The 17,098-nt window shown below is 45.5% G+C and overlaps 1 protein-coding gene across 5 annotated transcripts in view; it reads right to left on the bottom strand.

The window, feature by feature from the left end:
• Positions 1-17,098, bottom strand: part of EVC2 (EvC ciliary complex subunit 2) — a 147,265-nt gene that overhangs the window by 59,193 nt on the left and 70,974 nt on the right. For all 5 annotated transcript variants that reach the window (XM_014344566.4, XM_055111173.2, XM_034951914.3 and 2 more), the window contains exons 11-14: positions 10,902-11,141; positions 7,669-7,844; positions 4,814-4,973; positions 1,589-2,043 (exon numbers count right to left, since the gene is read on the bottom strand). In XM_014344566.4, the coding sequence (XP_014200052.4) occupies positions 1,589-2,043; positions 4,814-4,973; positions 7,669-7,844; positions 10,902-11,141 (1,031 nt within the window). The remainder of the gene's footprint in view (positions 1-1,588; positions 2,044-4,813; positions 4,974-7,668; positions 7,845-10,901; positions 11,142-17,098) is intronic.

Genomic DNA, 17,098 nt, shown 5'->3' on the forward strand with positions numbered 1-17,098 from the left:
AATGACATTTAAGGATCTGATTTTTATGGACTAAGAGAAGACAGAATCTTGTTTTCCTTGTCAAGAAAGCAAAAGCTAACAAGGATTAAAAAATAAATGAGGCCAGAATCACAAAAGAGAGAGATGGGAAAGGGCCAAAGGTCACTTAACGCAAACCAAGATAGTATCAATCTTTGCAAACACCTGGGGACCTATTTTCCTGGTAGCAAGGTCGGACCCTGGAGATGAAAACTGTGTAGGAAAGGAAAGGACATTAAATCATGGAGGCCAGCAAGATTCTACGAGATAACTTCTACAAGGGAGGAGGGAAATTGCAGACAGATCCTATGTCCATTAAAGCATCCAAGATGAGCCCAGGCTCTTACATAAACATTGTCTTCACATTTAAACTACTTGATAGTGCCATGTACTGCCAAAAGCACCTAAATGATTTGATTTAGTTTTTGTGGTCTTCATTTTACAAGTGGGAAAGCTGAGGCCCAGAGAGGTTAAACAAGTTGCACAAACATAAGCGCTGGTCCTGGGTCTTTTGGTCTACATTGCCCATGTCTCATTCTACATTGGCTAGGTTAGAGGCCCCTCCAGTTTCCAATCTGTTGCCAGCCCCAAACAACCACCAAAAGCTCTGTTGGTCTCTATTACAGCACAAAAGGCTCCCTTCCTGGGCTAGGCCAAATCCCAGCAGGCACAAAGAGCTGGCAAATGTTTCAGGCAAGTAAAGAACTGTGGGCACTGGCCCCTCTGGAATATGACTCCGACTTGTCTTCATTGTTTCCACCACTCTCCCATGTCTTTAAAAAATTACTTGTGAAATTTATCTTGGGAGGCTGAGGCGGGAGGATTGCCTAAGCCCAGGAGTTTGAGAGCAGCCTGGGCAACAAGGTGAGACCCCGTCTCTACAAAAAATAAATATTAAAAATGAACGTATCCATTATTTTCTAGTTACTGCAGCAGGAGTGTTAGGTGTGGTCCACTGCATCCTACTCAGAAGTGGAAGTCATTACATGGCTCTTGAATTAATAATAAAGATACATAGCCCGAGAAATGGACCAGGGATGAAAGGGCCAGGTGAAAAGATGATGCAGTGTGGTGGAAGAACTAACACGAAGGTCAAGATCATGAGCGGCCTTGATGCCTGGTGAAACTAGCAGGGCCTGGAATGGCCTAACCGCAAGCTCCCCTTCCCCCTCTGCTCCCGTGGATCATGCCCCTCCCCAGGGGACATTTCTTATTAGGGGAACCAGCACATTCCCATTTATCCCTGAGGAGCTACCTGCAGTTATTAACCTCAGGGAATTATTCAGACAAGGCAATCACATTTTCCCCTGGAAGCCAGGGGCCACCCATCCTCTTGTTACTACAAACCCTATGGCCCTGGTTCTGCACTCTGCTCAATCCTTGTAGGGTCCTGCGTGACATTCGAGGTCCTCCCCCGGGGGCGTGAGTTTATATGACTAATTAACGCTGGTAATCTCGTCTGTCTGGGGCCAGGTGTCTCATGCTTGGCCATCCCCACAACCACAGGGCAGGAATCTCCCTGGCATCAATGGGATGGGGAGGGGTGATTACGACCCGCAAAGGCACTCACATGAAGATCAGGTGCTCCCAGCGTCTCAGCTCTGCCTGCTCCTCTGTCACGGCCTCAGGAGCACCATCCTTCAGTCTCTGCCTCACGCTCTGGACACCCTCCTGGTCCCTGTCCCTCTCCTCCCCCTCCAGCTGCTCGGCCCGTGCAGCCATCTCCTTGCCGTGCTCCTCCAGGATCTGCTGCAGGAAGAGCCAGGGCACCCCGCGCTTGAGCAGCTCCTGGGTCATGGCTGAGTTCTGCAGGCGCCGCAGCTCGTCGGTGGCCTTCTCAAACAGCGAAAGGGTCAGGGTCCTGAGATCGTCCAGGGCGGCCTGGTCCAGACGCTCCTGCAGCTCCTCCAGGGCGGCGCCGTGCTCCTCCATCAGGCTCCTCCTCTGGTGCAGGTACTGGCCGGCATCCTCAACCGCTCGGAAGGCCTCGCTGACGGACACCTGCTCCCTGCGCTGCTCCCTGTGCTGGAGTTTCAGAAAAGAAAATTAAGTGGGGGTGGGGCTTGGCGGGTACAGTCCTTTGGCTGAAACACTTTGTTGCAGGAGGCACAGAATGTTTATAGCCTTTTCCCCAACAATCTCACATTTGGAAGTTATTCTGGTTTTTTGTTCGCTTGTTTGTTTTTTGAGATTGAATCTTGCTCTGTTGCCCAGGCTGGAGTGCAATGGTGCGATCTCGGCTCACTGCAATCTCCACCTCCTGGGTTCAAGCGATTCTTGTGCCTCAGACACCCAAGTAGCTGCAATTATGGGCACGTGCGCCATGATGCCAGGCTAATTTTTTAAAAAACTAATTTATTTTATTTATTTATTTATTTATTTATTTATTTATTTTTTTGAGACAGGGTCTCCTTCTATCGCCCAGGCTGGAGTGCAGTGGCACTATCTTGGCTCATTGCAACCTCCACCTCCCAGGTTCAAGTGATTCTGCTGCCTCTGCCTCCCCAGTAGCTGGGATTACAGGTGTGTACCACCACACCCAGATAATTTTTGTATTTTTTGTAGAGTTGGGGTTTCACCATGTTGGCTGAGCTCCTCTTGAACTCCTGACCTCAAGTGATCTACCCACCTCGGCCTCCTAAACTGCTGGTATTACAGCTGTGAACCACTGTGCCAGGTCTAGAAAGTTACTGTTTAAAAAAAATACGGTAGAATCCCTATGTGTTCACCATTCATTGAACATGTATTTGTCGAGTAGGTAAAGCCCAGGAGACAGACCGCCTGGGTTCCACTCCTGGCTCCTCCATTCACAAGCTGAGTGACCCAAAGCAGGTATTTTACCCTCTCTGTGCCTCCATTTCCCTATCTGTAAAATGGGGATAATAATAGGACCTCCCTTTCAGAAGAGTTGTGAAGATTATGTGAGTTACTTAATACACATACAGCTCTTAGAAAAGTGCCTGACATAGAGTAGTTTACGCCAATAAACATCTGTTAGTGTTATTACTATGTGCTAGGCACACAGGATCTGCAAGTTGTAATATTATAAAGGGGGAACCAAAAAGCTAAGATCATTGAGAGACAACTTAAATGAGGAGGTCAGCAAAGCTTTTAAGGAAGAAGATCTAAGTGAGACCTAAGGAAGGAGGTCTCATCTGAATCAGGTTAAGAAATGGGGAAAGAACCTTCCTGGGAGAAAAAACAGTTGGTGCAAAGGCCCCGTGGTGGGAAAAAAATTGAGATGCATAAAGATGTCCATTATGGTGTTCTTTATAACAGTGGGTCCACAGATAGTCTCGGTTCTATTTGGAGAGAACATAAGATGCTCTTCCAAATTAACAACTCGATAAATATTAGCACCAACCATTATCATTAGTCACTCAAACCAGCACTCCTATTCCCTTGCCCAGGCAGACATTACTAGCCTACCATAACCCATGTTCATGGGTCCTGGTAACCAGAGAGTATCAATTCATTCATTCTACAAATATGTATTGAGCACCTACCAGGTGTCAGGCAGTGTTGTCAACAGTGGGGATGCAACGTAAGTTTTTGCCTTCATGGAGCTACATCCTAATTCTGGGCCACTTGTAATGTTTATCAAAAGTAGCTGCAAGAAATAACATTCACAGAAGACTGCCAGAATCTCCTATAGGATGTGGAGTCTATCCTTCTTTCTAGACACTTACCTTGGATCAGGCAAGACAGTAAGGAAATAGAGCCCTGGGCCCCACTGTTTCAATCCCTTAACCAGTGGCTCAGAGATGAATGGTGTGATGCTCAAAGATGGCAAAGATGGGGTATGCATCAGTGATCAAGGTCAGAATCATGGCTTTCTGTTGGGTCCCAAACTTGGTAATAAAGAGCAGAGTTTCTATTGATCAAATTTGAAAGTTATTCTTCATCCCCTCCCTGCAAATGGTGTCAACCAACTACTTGGGTGTCACCCTGCATGTCCCATACATTCCCTGAATCTGTCCTTATCCCCTGTACTCAGGGCTCTGTGTCAGTTTAGGCCTGCATCCGCTCGCACCTGGCCAAGTACCAGAGCCTCCCATGGGGTTTGTATTCCCAGGTTCCTCAACTCCATCTGACATGGTGCTCACCTCAGCTTCCTAAATCACAGATCTGATGTCCCTCTCACCTCCTGAAGACCCTTCAACATTCCCCACTATCCTTGGATGGAAGGTAACCCCTTAGCCCGGCACACCATGCCCCCATTGACTTGCTGCTGCATTCCCTTTCAGGCCCTACCCTCGTCCCTCTGCGCACTCCAGCCTTATCATATTCTTAGAGTCCCCAAATACATGCCATGCATGCCACTTACTAGATATTTGACCTTGACCATACACACACACACACACACACACACACACACACACACACACACACACAAACCCAGTGGTACCTCCCTCATAGGGTTAATATACAGATTAAACAAGATATCTTATATAACACGCTTAGCACAGTGCTAAGTAAGCAGCCAATAAATGTTAGCACCTACCATCATCATTAGTCACTCAAACCAGCACTCCTAATTCCCTTGACCATGCAGACATTACTAGTCTATTGTGACCCTCTGCTGTGCTTGGGCTGGATAAGAATTGTAGCATCCTGCTGAACACAGCATTCCAAAAAGTCGCTACCAATCAACAGTAGATGGCACATCATGGTGCCTGCCCAGCTGCCCTTCTGATCCTAGTTCACCAATGGCAATGTCTGGCACAGTACCTGGCACTTGATGGGTATCAGAAAGTGCCTATGCAAAGAATAAATAGCATCATGCCTTATATACCTTTTGTAGCAACTCTCGTCTTCTCTTAGTTATTAATTTTTGGTGGAGCTTTTTCTTTTCCTGCTTTAAGTCATTGTCCAACTTCTGCTTGATTGAAAAGACTTCTGTCTGAGCCCGCTCCAATAGCACTTCCATTTGGTCTTCATCCAGGTACCCTGCTCTAGACGGAAAGGATGTAAAGTTAGGAATGTGGTCTCCAAACTCACCTGTAGCTTAACTGCTATTGTGCCTGAACATTCATCTCCATATTACTTTGGTTTGAATCAGAAAATCTTTACCCTCCAGAAGAATTACAAGAATGGGCAGCTAAGATATTACTAAAGTACTAGCAGAGTAAGGGCAGAGAAAGCTCAGCACAAGAGAGACATCATTAGGGAGGAAGTTGGCAAGAGCTCTGGGAGAAAGTAACATTCAGGAGGACCACTCTGGTGCAGACAGAAGTTTCCAAGGTGAGATGGTGGATTAAACATCCTGGTGTCAAGAACAGCACAAACAAAGTCAAAGAGGCAAAGGCAGGGAATACTCTGTGTGATGGTTAGTGTTATGGACCAACTTGACTGGCCCAGATGAAACGTTCTTGTTGTTTTTTTTTTTTTTTTTTTTTTTTTGAGATGGAGTCTGGGTCTGTTGCCCAGGCTGGAGTGCAGTGGCACCATCTTGGCTCACTGCAACCTCCACCCCTCCAGCTTTAAGCAATTCTCTGCCTCAGCCTCCGGAGTAGTTGGGATTACAGGCGCGTGCCACCACGCCCAGCTAATTTTTTTTTGTATTTTTAGTAGAGACGGGGTTTCGCCATCTTGGCCAGGTTTAGTAGAGACGGGGTTTCACCATCTTGGCCAGGCTGGTCTTGAACTCCTGACCTCGTGATCCACCCGCCTCGGCCTCCCAAAGTGCTGGGATTACAGGCGTGAGCCACCGCGCCCGGCCGAAACATTCTTTTTGGGTGTGCCTGTGAGGGTGTTTCCAGTGGAGATCAGCATTTGAATCAGTGGACTCAGTAAAGCAGATGGCCCTCCCCAGCATGAGCGGGCATCATCCAATATGCTGAGGTCCTGAATAGAACACAGAGGCAGAGGAAAGAGGAATGTGTCCCTTTTTTTCTGCCTTACAGCTTACAGTGGGGCCTCTCATCTCGTCTCTTCCTGCCCTTGGACTGGGACTTACACCATTAGCTCCCTAGGGTTCTCAGGCCTTCAGATTTGGACTGAATTATACCATTGGCTTTCCTGGGTCTCCAGCTTGCAGGCAGCAGACAATGGGATTTCTCAACCTCCATAATCGCTTGAGCTAGTTCCTATTTATACAGGAAGCTATTTGTATTGCAAGCTGGAAACAGCAAACGATGCTGTCTATATGTTTACATATCCTGTTGTTTCTGTTTCCCTGGAGTACCCTGACGAGTACACTCTGCTACCAGCATTACCACTATCATTCCTAGACTGCCTGCATCCCTGGGCTGAGTCCCCAGCTTGGCCCAGGGAAGACTCTCAAGGGAGGTTCCTTGAAGGAATGAACAGGTGAAGGAATCAGTAGTAGATACATGTTTTAGAAATATAATTATGTCTTTTAAAATAGAATTTGAAAAGAAGAGATGAAGCATCTTTCCCTGGTGACTGCTCACAACCAGCTGGTGGGCCCTTCAATTCAAGGCAAAGAACTGTTTCTTTCACTTGAGTGCAAATTAAAATCAGGAATGCAAAGTAAATTGCAGTGATAAATTCATTAGCATATTTAGGTGGGGAGTGTTTGCATAATTTGCACCTTACAGAATCCTCATTAAACAGAGCAGGAGAGGGTCAAAGTCCCAACAAGGTTACCTAGTAGCGGAACCACAGTAAAACAACAGATTGTCATAAGAAAGCCGCTTTATAGTCATGTCCCTATTCATTTCAGAGCTTTTTGTAACCTAAAAGAATAAATTTTGTTCTTTACAATTAAGTCACCTCAAAGAATAGCTGAGAAGGAATGCTGGAGAGAGGCAAAGGATGGCACTTAGAACTCTGTGACACCACCATACACTTGACCACAGGATCCCAGGTGCTGCTCAGAAAAACCATTTGGAATCCGAGACAAGCATCTCTGTATTTATACTTAGTGTCAAAGGTGAATGCGAGAGCCGGCAGTGTGCTAGATCTTAAAGAGAAGTGGGCTCTTCCATCATATGGTCCATGTGAGCCTCATCACTGATTTCTCCAGAATATGTTGTTGGAATTCTGCTTGAAAATAATCTGGGGTGGAGATGTGTAGCTACATCAAAATTGGCCATGAGTAGGGCTCATTATACAGACTATTGCAACTATATGCAACAGTCTATGTCTAGACTATTGCATATGCTTTTAAAATTCTGTAACACAAAGGATTTTTGCAAGATAATTCTTCTTTAGAAATAATAAGTGAGGAGCAGTCAGCACATACGCTGAATAAACAGTAGTGGGTCTCCAGTGAGGAAGGTTTGTGTCAGGCAGTTCATTTGTGCCGTGGTGTGAATGTCACCTCCAAAACTTGAAATTTAATTGCCATTGTGACAGTATTAAGAGACGGGACCTTTACGAGATGATTAGGTCATGAGGGATCCACCCTCATGAATGGATTAATGCCGTTTCTGTGTTAGTTATCACGGGTTTGACTCCCTTTTTCTCTCTGTCTCACACATGCACTTCTTCCCACATGATGCCCTTCCACCATGTTATGATGAAGTAAGAAGGCCCTCACTCGATCTTGAACTTCCCAGCCTCTAGAACTGTGAACCAAATATATCTCTTCTATTTATAAATTACCCAGTCTGTGGTATTCTGTCATAGCAGCAGAAAACAGACTAAGACAGTTTGCACTGTTGGGACAGTGTTGAGTGGTACCTCTCGTGCTTCTGAATGAGGTGAGTCAGCTGGGCTGCAGCGGTGCTCAGAAGGCCCTGCACACGGGTCTCTGATGACTGGAGGTTCTGGACCAGATATTCCCTGTGGCCAAATCTTTTACTTAGATGATACCTCTTACTAGCCTGGAAAAAGTCCATTAACTCTTCTACATTCTCCTGTCAATTAAAAAAAAAATCAAGAAAATATGCCTAATTAAAATTTAGAGCATGATCTTTCTAGACATTTAAAATATTATTTTTCCTAAGAAAATACACAAGAAAAGAAACATGAGAATTAACACCTTTAACCTCCCTGCCTGTAACAAAGGCTTATGAGAGAATTACATACAAATAAGAAATGAGGGCTTTGAAAAGTGCATTCTAGACCCAGATGGTAAAGAGTTATCAGAACAACTTTACTGCCCTGCGGAACATAAATTTCACTAATTCAGCCATTTATCCTTCATCCATGCACACTCCCTTTCCACCTGTGGAGTTCCTACAAGTGCTGAACACCAGGATGCGGTGCTGAAGTTCTGGGAGAAGTCAGCCATCAGCCCAACCCCAAGGAGCTCCCACCACCACAGAGGAGACAAAACCAGGATGGGCACAAAGAACGCAAGAAGGTTTTTCCTCAGCCTATAAAATGAACAAAACCTAACCAAACACAGGAGAGTAATAACCTAGCTAATGTGAGGTGTGTTCTCTGGACCTAACACTGGGCCAAGAGTGTTTCATGTCTCATCTAACTTAACCTAGGGAGACAGTACTATTATTCCCATTTCACAGATGAGGAAACTGAGTCCACATCAGACAAATGGCTGAGCAGGGATTTGAACTCAGCAGTCTAATTTCAGGACCTGTGCTCTAACATCATAATAGCCTGCTTCCAAAAATCCCACTTTAACCAGAGGCATAGTAATTAGACCAGGAACATCAGTAGAACTACTCTATGGACTGGCTTCGTTGTCCTTTTTCTATCTGTGGAAATATCACCCATACAATGGATAACCAAAAGTGTCAACGCTTTGTTCAACAGGGAACATAGGACAGCATGGACGTTCCCCTTCCCACATAAGAGCTGTAACATCTCCACATCTCAACACTTGGGAATTAGCATCATCCAGTCAGTGAAAAGCTGCATGGCTAGTCAGGTGTGACTTCACACACACTAGCATCTCCCTAAGGGCCACTGGCACCAGAATCCGTGTAACAGGAAGGTTGCAGCAATGTTCCTGTTCTCCACCTAGTGGGATCCATGCATGTTGATTGATGGGAGCCCATGCTGTAAGGAAATTCAGAATTGGTATCCTTAAATACTCTCATAGCTCTGGTCAAAAAAGCTTGTATGGCAGTACTGTTATCACCTGTGGAGTTACTTTCCGGCATAATATCATTCACAATAGCATGCATTCTTTTTAACTTGAGTGCTCTGGCATTGACAGTCAGCCACTGCTCATCATGAGAGTAAAATGACAACGAATCTGTGAATATCTAAGTAACGCCATGTTGTCTGAATACCAAGCTATGAATATGACAGAATTTGTGCTTTATGTATGCTCACTGAGGATTTAGTGGGAAAAACCTAGATTAAATGGAGGGGGGAGCTCGTTCTCTTTCTGTCCTGGGTGCCTTCTGGGAGTGGGAGGCTTGTGACGATTACTTGGTCTCCTCCTGGGATGGCCCTGATGTCTCAGCCCTCATGCGCTCAGCCTGGTGCTAGCTGCAGGTCCCCAGAGGATGGGCAGGGCCAGCCTTTGTCTTGTCAGTGGTTGGGTGAATGCTGAGGACCTGCTCACAGACGCAGGGAAGGCCGCCTGTGCCCGCACCTCCTCTGGACTTCATCTTTCGCCACTGTCTTAGCAATGGAGTAACAGAGGCTGGTCATAAGCCCTGATTCACCCTAGGTGGATGTGGCTCATTCTGCTATGGGTGGAATCTGTCCTTCTAGCACAAGTAGGGAATTTCAAGGTGGGAAAATTAACCAGCAAGCCAACTTCCTGGAATGATTTTCATTTATAAAGATAAAAATGAAATAGCAGTGTCCACTACATCAGAAAAAGCACTGCTCAAGAACCACAGTGATGCACTCATGACTGTGAACACATTACTGCACTGAGGAACAAATCAACCCCTATGGACCTGACTCTGCCAGATGCTGCTCCAAGGCCTCCAGCACCATCCAAAGGTACCCTTGCTGCTTTAGAAACAGAGGTTGGCTCATAACCTGGAAGAGGCAGCCTGTCTAAAGAATGACATTTGCATTTCTCAAACATCTTATTGACAGTTGGAATAGAAAATTCCATAAAGTAAAATAAGAGTTTGCTCACAATTACCCTTACCATCAGCTAGAGCAAGCTATCAGCACCAGGGACAGCGCTGGAGCCAAACAACAAAGCGCATTCTTGTAAAGCAGTGATGTCACTCTGTGTGCCTGTGTATGCATGCACTTGTGCATGTAAAATCCCTCACACAGGCCTCCTAAGAATTTCCACAGTGATGCTGACAGTTTCAGATAGACTGTTTTCACTACCGCCTAAGAAATTCTTTTGTTGGACTAACAACATTCACACTCAAGCTGACATGCAAAAATACACAAATCCATCCAAGGATATCCAGGCACAGATACTAAACCCTACATATACATCAATACATGCACACATACATGCATATATATATATATTATTTGAGACAGGGTCTGGCTTTGTCACCCAGGCTGGAGCGCAGTGGTGCTATCATGGCTCACTGTAGCCTCAACCTCCTGGGCTCAAGCAATCCTCCCATCTTGGCCTCCTAAAGTGCTGGGAGCCACCAAGCCTGGCCTATATTTACTTTCCACTGCTATATACATTAAACATATGTTATGCCAAGCACTAACTTTCCATGAGTCAGCTCATCAAATTTTCATCACACCGTCGTGAGTGTGGGCATTCTATCACACTCATCTTATAGGTGAGGAAACTAAGGCTCAAAGAAGTGAGGTAACTTGCTCAAGTTCACGCAGTAGACTGGTGGGGGAATTGAAATTCCAATCCAGGTCAGCCCGAGTTCAAGGCCTGTACTCCAAGCCACCATTTTCCCTGCTTACTGGAAACTCACACACCAAGAGATAGAAGAGAAAGCTCACTAGTGCACAGTACAAAGGAGAGGCAGGACTGAACTCTGAGAGAGGAGACATTTACTGAAACAATTCAGAAAAATTACTTTTCCATCACAGCGAGGCTGATTTATTACCTGTATTTTAGAATAATTTTGCAGCAGCGTTTTAGCTGCCTCTGGTTTCAATTCCCCTTTGAAAATAGCACTTTTTATCTGGGTAAAAAAGATACTGTGCAGTTCATTTCTCTGGAAAACAGCCAGCTGTCTGTGAGCATTGGCAAAGTCTTCTTCTTGTTGCAAAGCGAGAGACTTCCTCAAGTGCTCCTGTTCCAGGCCATGGAGGGTCCGCAGAAGGTTGCTGCACTCTACAGCAGACTGGAGAGAGGAAAGGGAGAGCGTGAGAAACTGACACACTAAACATGCACCTACATGTGCATGCAATGCAATGTGTACAGGCACATGTGCACACACAATGTGTACATGAACACACAGATGCATGCACATATGCATTACAATATATACACACATGCACATGCAGTGTGTGCATGCACATGTGTGCACAGGCACATACACAATGTGTAAGGCAATGTACACACATGCAATATGCACATGCACACATGGGCACACACAGAACATGCACACACACAAGGCACAAGTACATGTGCGCACACAGCATATACACACACAGCAAAAACAAGGCACACACATAGACACACACACAGTCCCAAGCTGACAATAATGAGGTTACTAAGCCCTGGAATATGCTGTTCCAACCTGTCCTCCCCTGTTATCTAAATGTTTTCTAGAATAATCTCAAAGCAGAATATTTACAGGGGTGGAAATCTGCAAATCAAACTGCTAGAAAATAGACTGCAAAAAATGGAAATCCCTTCACTATCAGTGGGTCATGCTGTCAGGCTCAGAAGATTATTTCCCCTCTCTTTCATTCTCAACTTCGCTGAAGAGAAAAATACCAGCAATCAGGCCCAAGTGGAGATCCTTTGGGTAAAGAGAAGCAAAAGAGGTGTTAAGAAATGGCTGCTTGGATGCCTGCATAGTATGAGGTCTTGCGTGAGGAATGAAAGGAAGCTCACCTCTACTGAGCTCCTGATCCATTTGCATACGGCCTCCCCGCAATTATCTCAGTAAGGAGCTGAGATATTATCTCAGAGGGAGCTGTTCTTCACTCCACATGGGTAGGCGGGATTCTGGAATGGCCCCTGATCCCCAGGCCCCAGTATACACGCCACATAAATTTCCTCCCCTTGAGCATGGGAATGAATCTGATTAAGTCACTCATGTGATTGGTTTACATCATATGGCAAAGCTGAGGGTGTCTTGATGATGTAATTAAGGTCACTAATCAGTTGACTTTGAATTAATCAAAAGGAAGACTCTCCTGGGTGGGCCTGACTCCTTAAAAGAAGCACTGGAGCCTTCCTAAAGAGAGAGACCCTCTCCTGCGGGCTTTGAAGAACCAAACAGCCATGCTGTAAACTGTCTCCGCAGAAGGGAAACTTCTAGGAGCTGAGGGCCTCAGTCTTGTACCCACAAAGAAGTGAATTCTGCAAACAGCTTGAATGAGCTTGGACCAGGACCCCAAGCTCCAGAGGAGAATGCAGCTCAGCCAAGACCCTGATTGCCAGCCTGCAACATCCTGAGCATAGGTCACAGTGAAGCTGTGCCCAGACTCCTGACCATGGACACTGAGACAATGTCACTAATGTGTGTGGTTGGTTAGGCAGGAATAAAAAACTGACACCCTCCGTTTTATAAGAGAAGAAACACAAGCTTAGAGAAGGTAAGAGCTTTGCCAAATTCTCACCCATGCTCAGCTAGGGGAGGAAGCGTGTTGAAAGCAAGTGTTCAGGCTCCAAGCTCTGAAACCACTCAAGGCAGTGACAGTGGAGCTTGTTGGTGAAGCGAAGGCAGGGAAAGGCTTACGCGTGCAGGATGCGTGGGTACAGCCATCCCAAATGGCCAATAGAGGCCTGGCCTTGGGAAGCAGGCAGGTGTGGCATCATGCCATGGCTGGGCTGAGAAGAAGCCCGGGGAAGGCAGAAGGGGCTCCGGTGCACAGGGCAAGGGCCAGAGCTCCTTCAGGCTAAACAAGGTTGGAATGCTCTATCACCCACCAGAATTCTCTGGTTTCAGTAAATACCATCATTTGCTCCCCAATTTCCCAAGTCACAGACCTGCTCACCTCCACTTCCAATAACTCACAGAAGCTCTCAAAGGTGACATGCTGATCTCTAGCTTTCTCTGTCTCTCCAGTCCCTTTTACTTATTGTTTGATTTGTTCAGAATCTGGGCCAGAAAGACAAGCATTATTTAGAGCCTTCCAAAGAGGTCCAAGGGCCAACACGTGGCATCCCCTGCCTTGCAGGTGCTCACAGCAAAGCCTAGTGGATGACAGCAGGGGCCATGAGGCTACAAGTCAAAGGCTTTTATGTGCATCCTCTTGGCAACTCTGTCAGGACCCTTGCCCATACTAATAGCTTGCCTTGCCCACCAAATAACAATTCAGTCTTTTTAAAAAGCTGATTTTATAACAAAGGATTAGATTCGACATAATGAGTCACTCTATTACAGAGAAACGGTATTCACAGCTGACTTGATCTAAATCAAAGGATGCAATTCACCAACAACCAGGAGGGTGTCAGGACCCTGAGTCTGGGCACCGCAGGGGCATTCCGCTACGAATGACTAGCTGGTGCCCAGTTATGTCGGTTCATCCATCAAAGCGACCTTCTTTTTTTGACAGTATAGAATTTGACAAGTCCCAAACTTCAATTTATTTTAATTAATAGAAATGAAATACGCGGTAATTTCCATTTAGCTTCTCACAGGCAAGATAAAAAGCAGACACACACACAAATCCTAAAATAAAATTTTGGGGCCTTTTTTAGAATCATATCTCTGCCAAAGAATAAAGTATGAGGCAATGATGTATTTGTGCCATAGTGAAACACTCTCTAAAATACATGTGGACAGGACTCCCATGCCCACTTCAAAAGGGAGTTCAGAGCCTTGCAGATGACCTAGTTCAACCTCCTATGGCAGAGATGAGAAAACTAAGCCCTAAAGCAGGGGAGGCACACCCCTGGGCCTGCCAAACAGGGGAGGTCATGTTTGCAAATGAGTGAGGCTGCCTGGTGTGACAGGCACTAGGAAGTACTGGGGAATGGGGCAAAGTGCAAAGAGCACGCCCTGCCTGTAGGGGCAGCCTCCACCCCGTCCACCAAAGGGCTCTGCAGGAATACGGACTCAACACAGCTCAGTCTTCCCATCCTTTAGCTGGAAATCTGGGTTTTCTTAAATAAAAGTTTATATTTTAAATATTGTCAACAAATGTGCTTTTTTTTTTTTTTTTTTTTTTTGAGACAGAGTCTCACTCTTTCGCCCAGGCTGGAGTGAAGTGCTGCTATCTTGGTTCACTGCAAACTCCGCCCTCTGGGTTCAAGTGATTCTCCTGGCTCAGCCTCCCAAGCGGCTGGGATTACAGGTGTCCACCACCATGCCCAGCTAATTTTTGTATTTTTAGTAGAGGCGGGATTTCACCATGTTGGCCAGGCTGGTCTCAAACACCTGACCTCAGGTGATCCACCTGTCTCGGCATCCCAAAGTGTTGGGATTACCACACCTGGCCACAAATGTGCATTATAAAGGAATGTGAAAGTAATGATTACTCACCCCCAACCCGCTATTGAACTTCTCAATAAAAAAGACTTCAGGGAAATAAGGCACATGCATCCTATGGCTTCCAACACCTAGAAAAGCAAGTGTCCCCTGGAGGGAGTGTCCCATGGAGGGAGTAGGGGGCATAAACCTTAAGGGAGGATACAGAAGTTCCAGTGTGAGAAGCACAGGCCTGCATCAGGCTGGCTGGAGCAGCTGCTGTGCATGTTGACTCTACAGCATCACAAGGTGAAATCCCGCTCGAAAGTGACGACTGTGCTGTCATACTCCCCATACTCAGAAAGACAAGCAAATTGTAAAAATGTTTTATAAAAACAAATCCATCAGAAACGGTGAAAATGTCAGAATTCTTGTGCTGAGGACAAAGACTCACACAGGGGTTAGAAAGCCTCAGGCAGCCCAGGGCAAGACATCTGCTGGGCCTCTTCTTTCAGTGGCAGAAAAGCAGCGGGGAGAGCCTGGGTATAGAAGACGAACCCCAGAGGAAGGACCCAGCTCTGAACTGGATGCAGGAAGCTGGATTGCCAGTCACTTCCCCTCCGGGCTTCGGTTTGCCCACCTTCAAGTAGAAAGAGTTCACATTCTGTGTTCTACACCACAGGCATCTTTAAAAATTACATTCAGTTATGAATCATAGTAAACCCTTGTCCAAGGTTGACTCAGCGCCGAGCAATGGCTGAAGTACTATACGAGAATTAACTTACTTATTCTCACAACAGCCCTCTAAGACCTCAGGCATCATGATTATCCCTGTCTTAAGGATGGGGAAAGGAGACCCAGGGTGACTGGGTAACGTGCCTACTGGAGGAAAAGAGCGAGGAAATAAACCCCAGCAACCTGCCTTCTGTGCCTATATCCCCCAATACTCTCCCCAGGGTTTCTCAATGGAGAAATGCTTTGAGAACTATAAGGCATTATATACACATTTAAACATTATAGTATGAACAAATTTCAGCTCTACACTAATTACAGTCAGCTCTCTGTATCTGTGGGTTCTGCATCCATAAATACAACCACCTACAGGTCAAAAATTTCTGTGTGTATTGAACACATACAGACTATTTTTTTCTTGTTGTTATTCCCTAAACAACATTCCCTAAACGATTTTTTATGCATTTATATAAACTATTTATAACTATATAACATTTATATTATATTAGGTATTACAAGTAACAGAGGTGATTTAAAGTATACAGGAGAATTTGTGTAGGTTATGTGCAAACACGACACCATTTTATAAGAGAGACTTGAGAATTTGTGGATTTTGGTATCCATGGGGGTGGGATGGTGGGGAGGGTCCTGGAACCAATGCTTCCTGGGTATCAAGGGAGGGATGACTGTACTGTACTAAACTTTACTCAGGAAAGCTGATACTGCTCCTTTTGCTTTTCTTTTTTAAAACTAATTCTTGGTGGAATAATACATCCAAAATATTTTTATGTATTTTATTTAAAGATGACTATAACACATGATGGATAATTATAAAGCAGTCTGTGGTTTTGTGAGATGGAATCACTTACATGGACTGGAAGGAAACTAGTTCTATTAAATTCTGCAGCTCAGATACTATTTCTGGAAACAGATTGGTTCAAATAAGGCGGCTGCTTGTCTTTGAACAGAGTGACCTAGGACATCCGGAGTGATGGTGCCTGCCCAATACACACTGGCTTGCAAGGTGGTGTGGGTGGGAGAGAGGTTGCAGAAAAGCCCTGGAGAGAGCAGGGTCAGGAAGCCCTGAGGAGGAGAGGGACTGCGTGACAGATGGGAGTAGGGCACCGACCCAGCATCCTATCCTCACGCTCTCCACATAAAAAAAGCATTGCCCCAGGCAGTCTTTTGATAGCAAAGGCACTAGAAACATTCTAGGTGCCCACAGGACGGGTTCACATGGGGCGCACAGCAGGGGGACGTAACCTCCACTGCAGGAGGGGGCAGTGTGCGCAGTGGTTGGGGGCATGCTGCTGGACATGAGGCTGACTGTCCTCGGGCAGGTGAACCTTCCCCAGCTCAGTTTCCTCACCTGTCAAAGTGAGATCCTCTCAGTCCCTACCTCACTGAGTTGTTGTGAACGCTAAAGAGAGTCAATGGGATGTGCTTGGAACAATGCCAGACACACCATGCATGCTAAGGAAGGATGAGCTGTTATTGTTACACATCGTATTTTTTAAGAGTATTTAATAAAATCAGCAAATGTGTACACTGTGATGTAAAGTGAAAACAAGACATATATACAACTATACAGACTGCATAATCCTTACTTTATAAAAATAAATGGATAAAGCAAAAGGCTAAAATGTATGCTGGTACCTGAGGGCAGGTGTGAAGGCTGCCTGAGCCATCCCTGTATCTCCAGGGTTAGGTATACAATAGAAACTCAACAATGGGCCGAATGAATGATCCTCTGCCACTGAGTTGTGGGATGGGCTTCCCTTTTTTTTTTTTTTTTTTCAGGGCTTTTTCTTTTTCAGCTTTGGTTCTGAAATCAGACAGCCTTTCTGTAAGGGGCCATATTTTAGAGTTTGTCACCTGAGGTCTCTGTTATGTATTCTGTTTGTGTATTTGATTTTTAAAACTCTTTAAAAATGTAAAAAAACATTCTCAACTTGCAGGCCACATAAAAACAAGCTGGGTAA

The sequence above is a fragment of the Pan paniscus genome, chromosome 3 (genome assembly GCF_029289425.2).
Source record: "Pan paniscus chromosome 3, NHGRI_mPanPan1-v2.0_pri, whole genome shotgun sequence".
In the NCBI taxonomy this organism is placed as follows: Eukaryota; Metazoa; Chordata; class Mammalia; order Primates; family Hominidae; genus Pan; species Pan paniscus.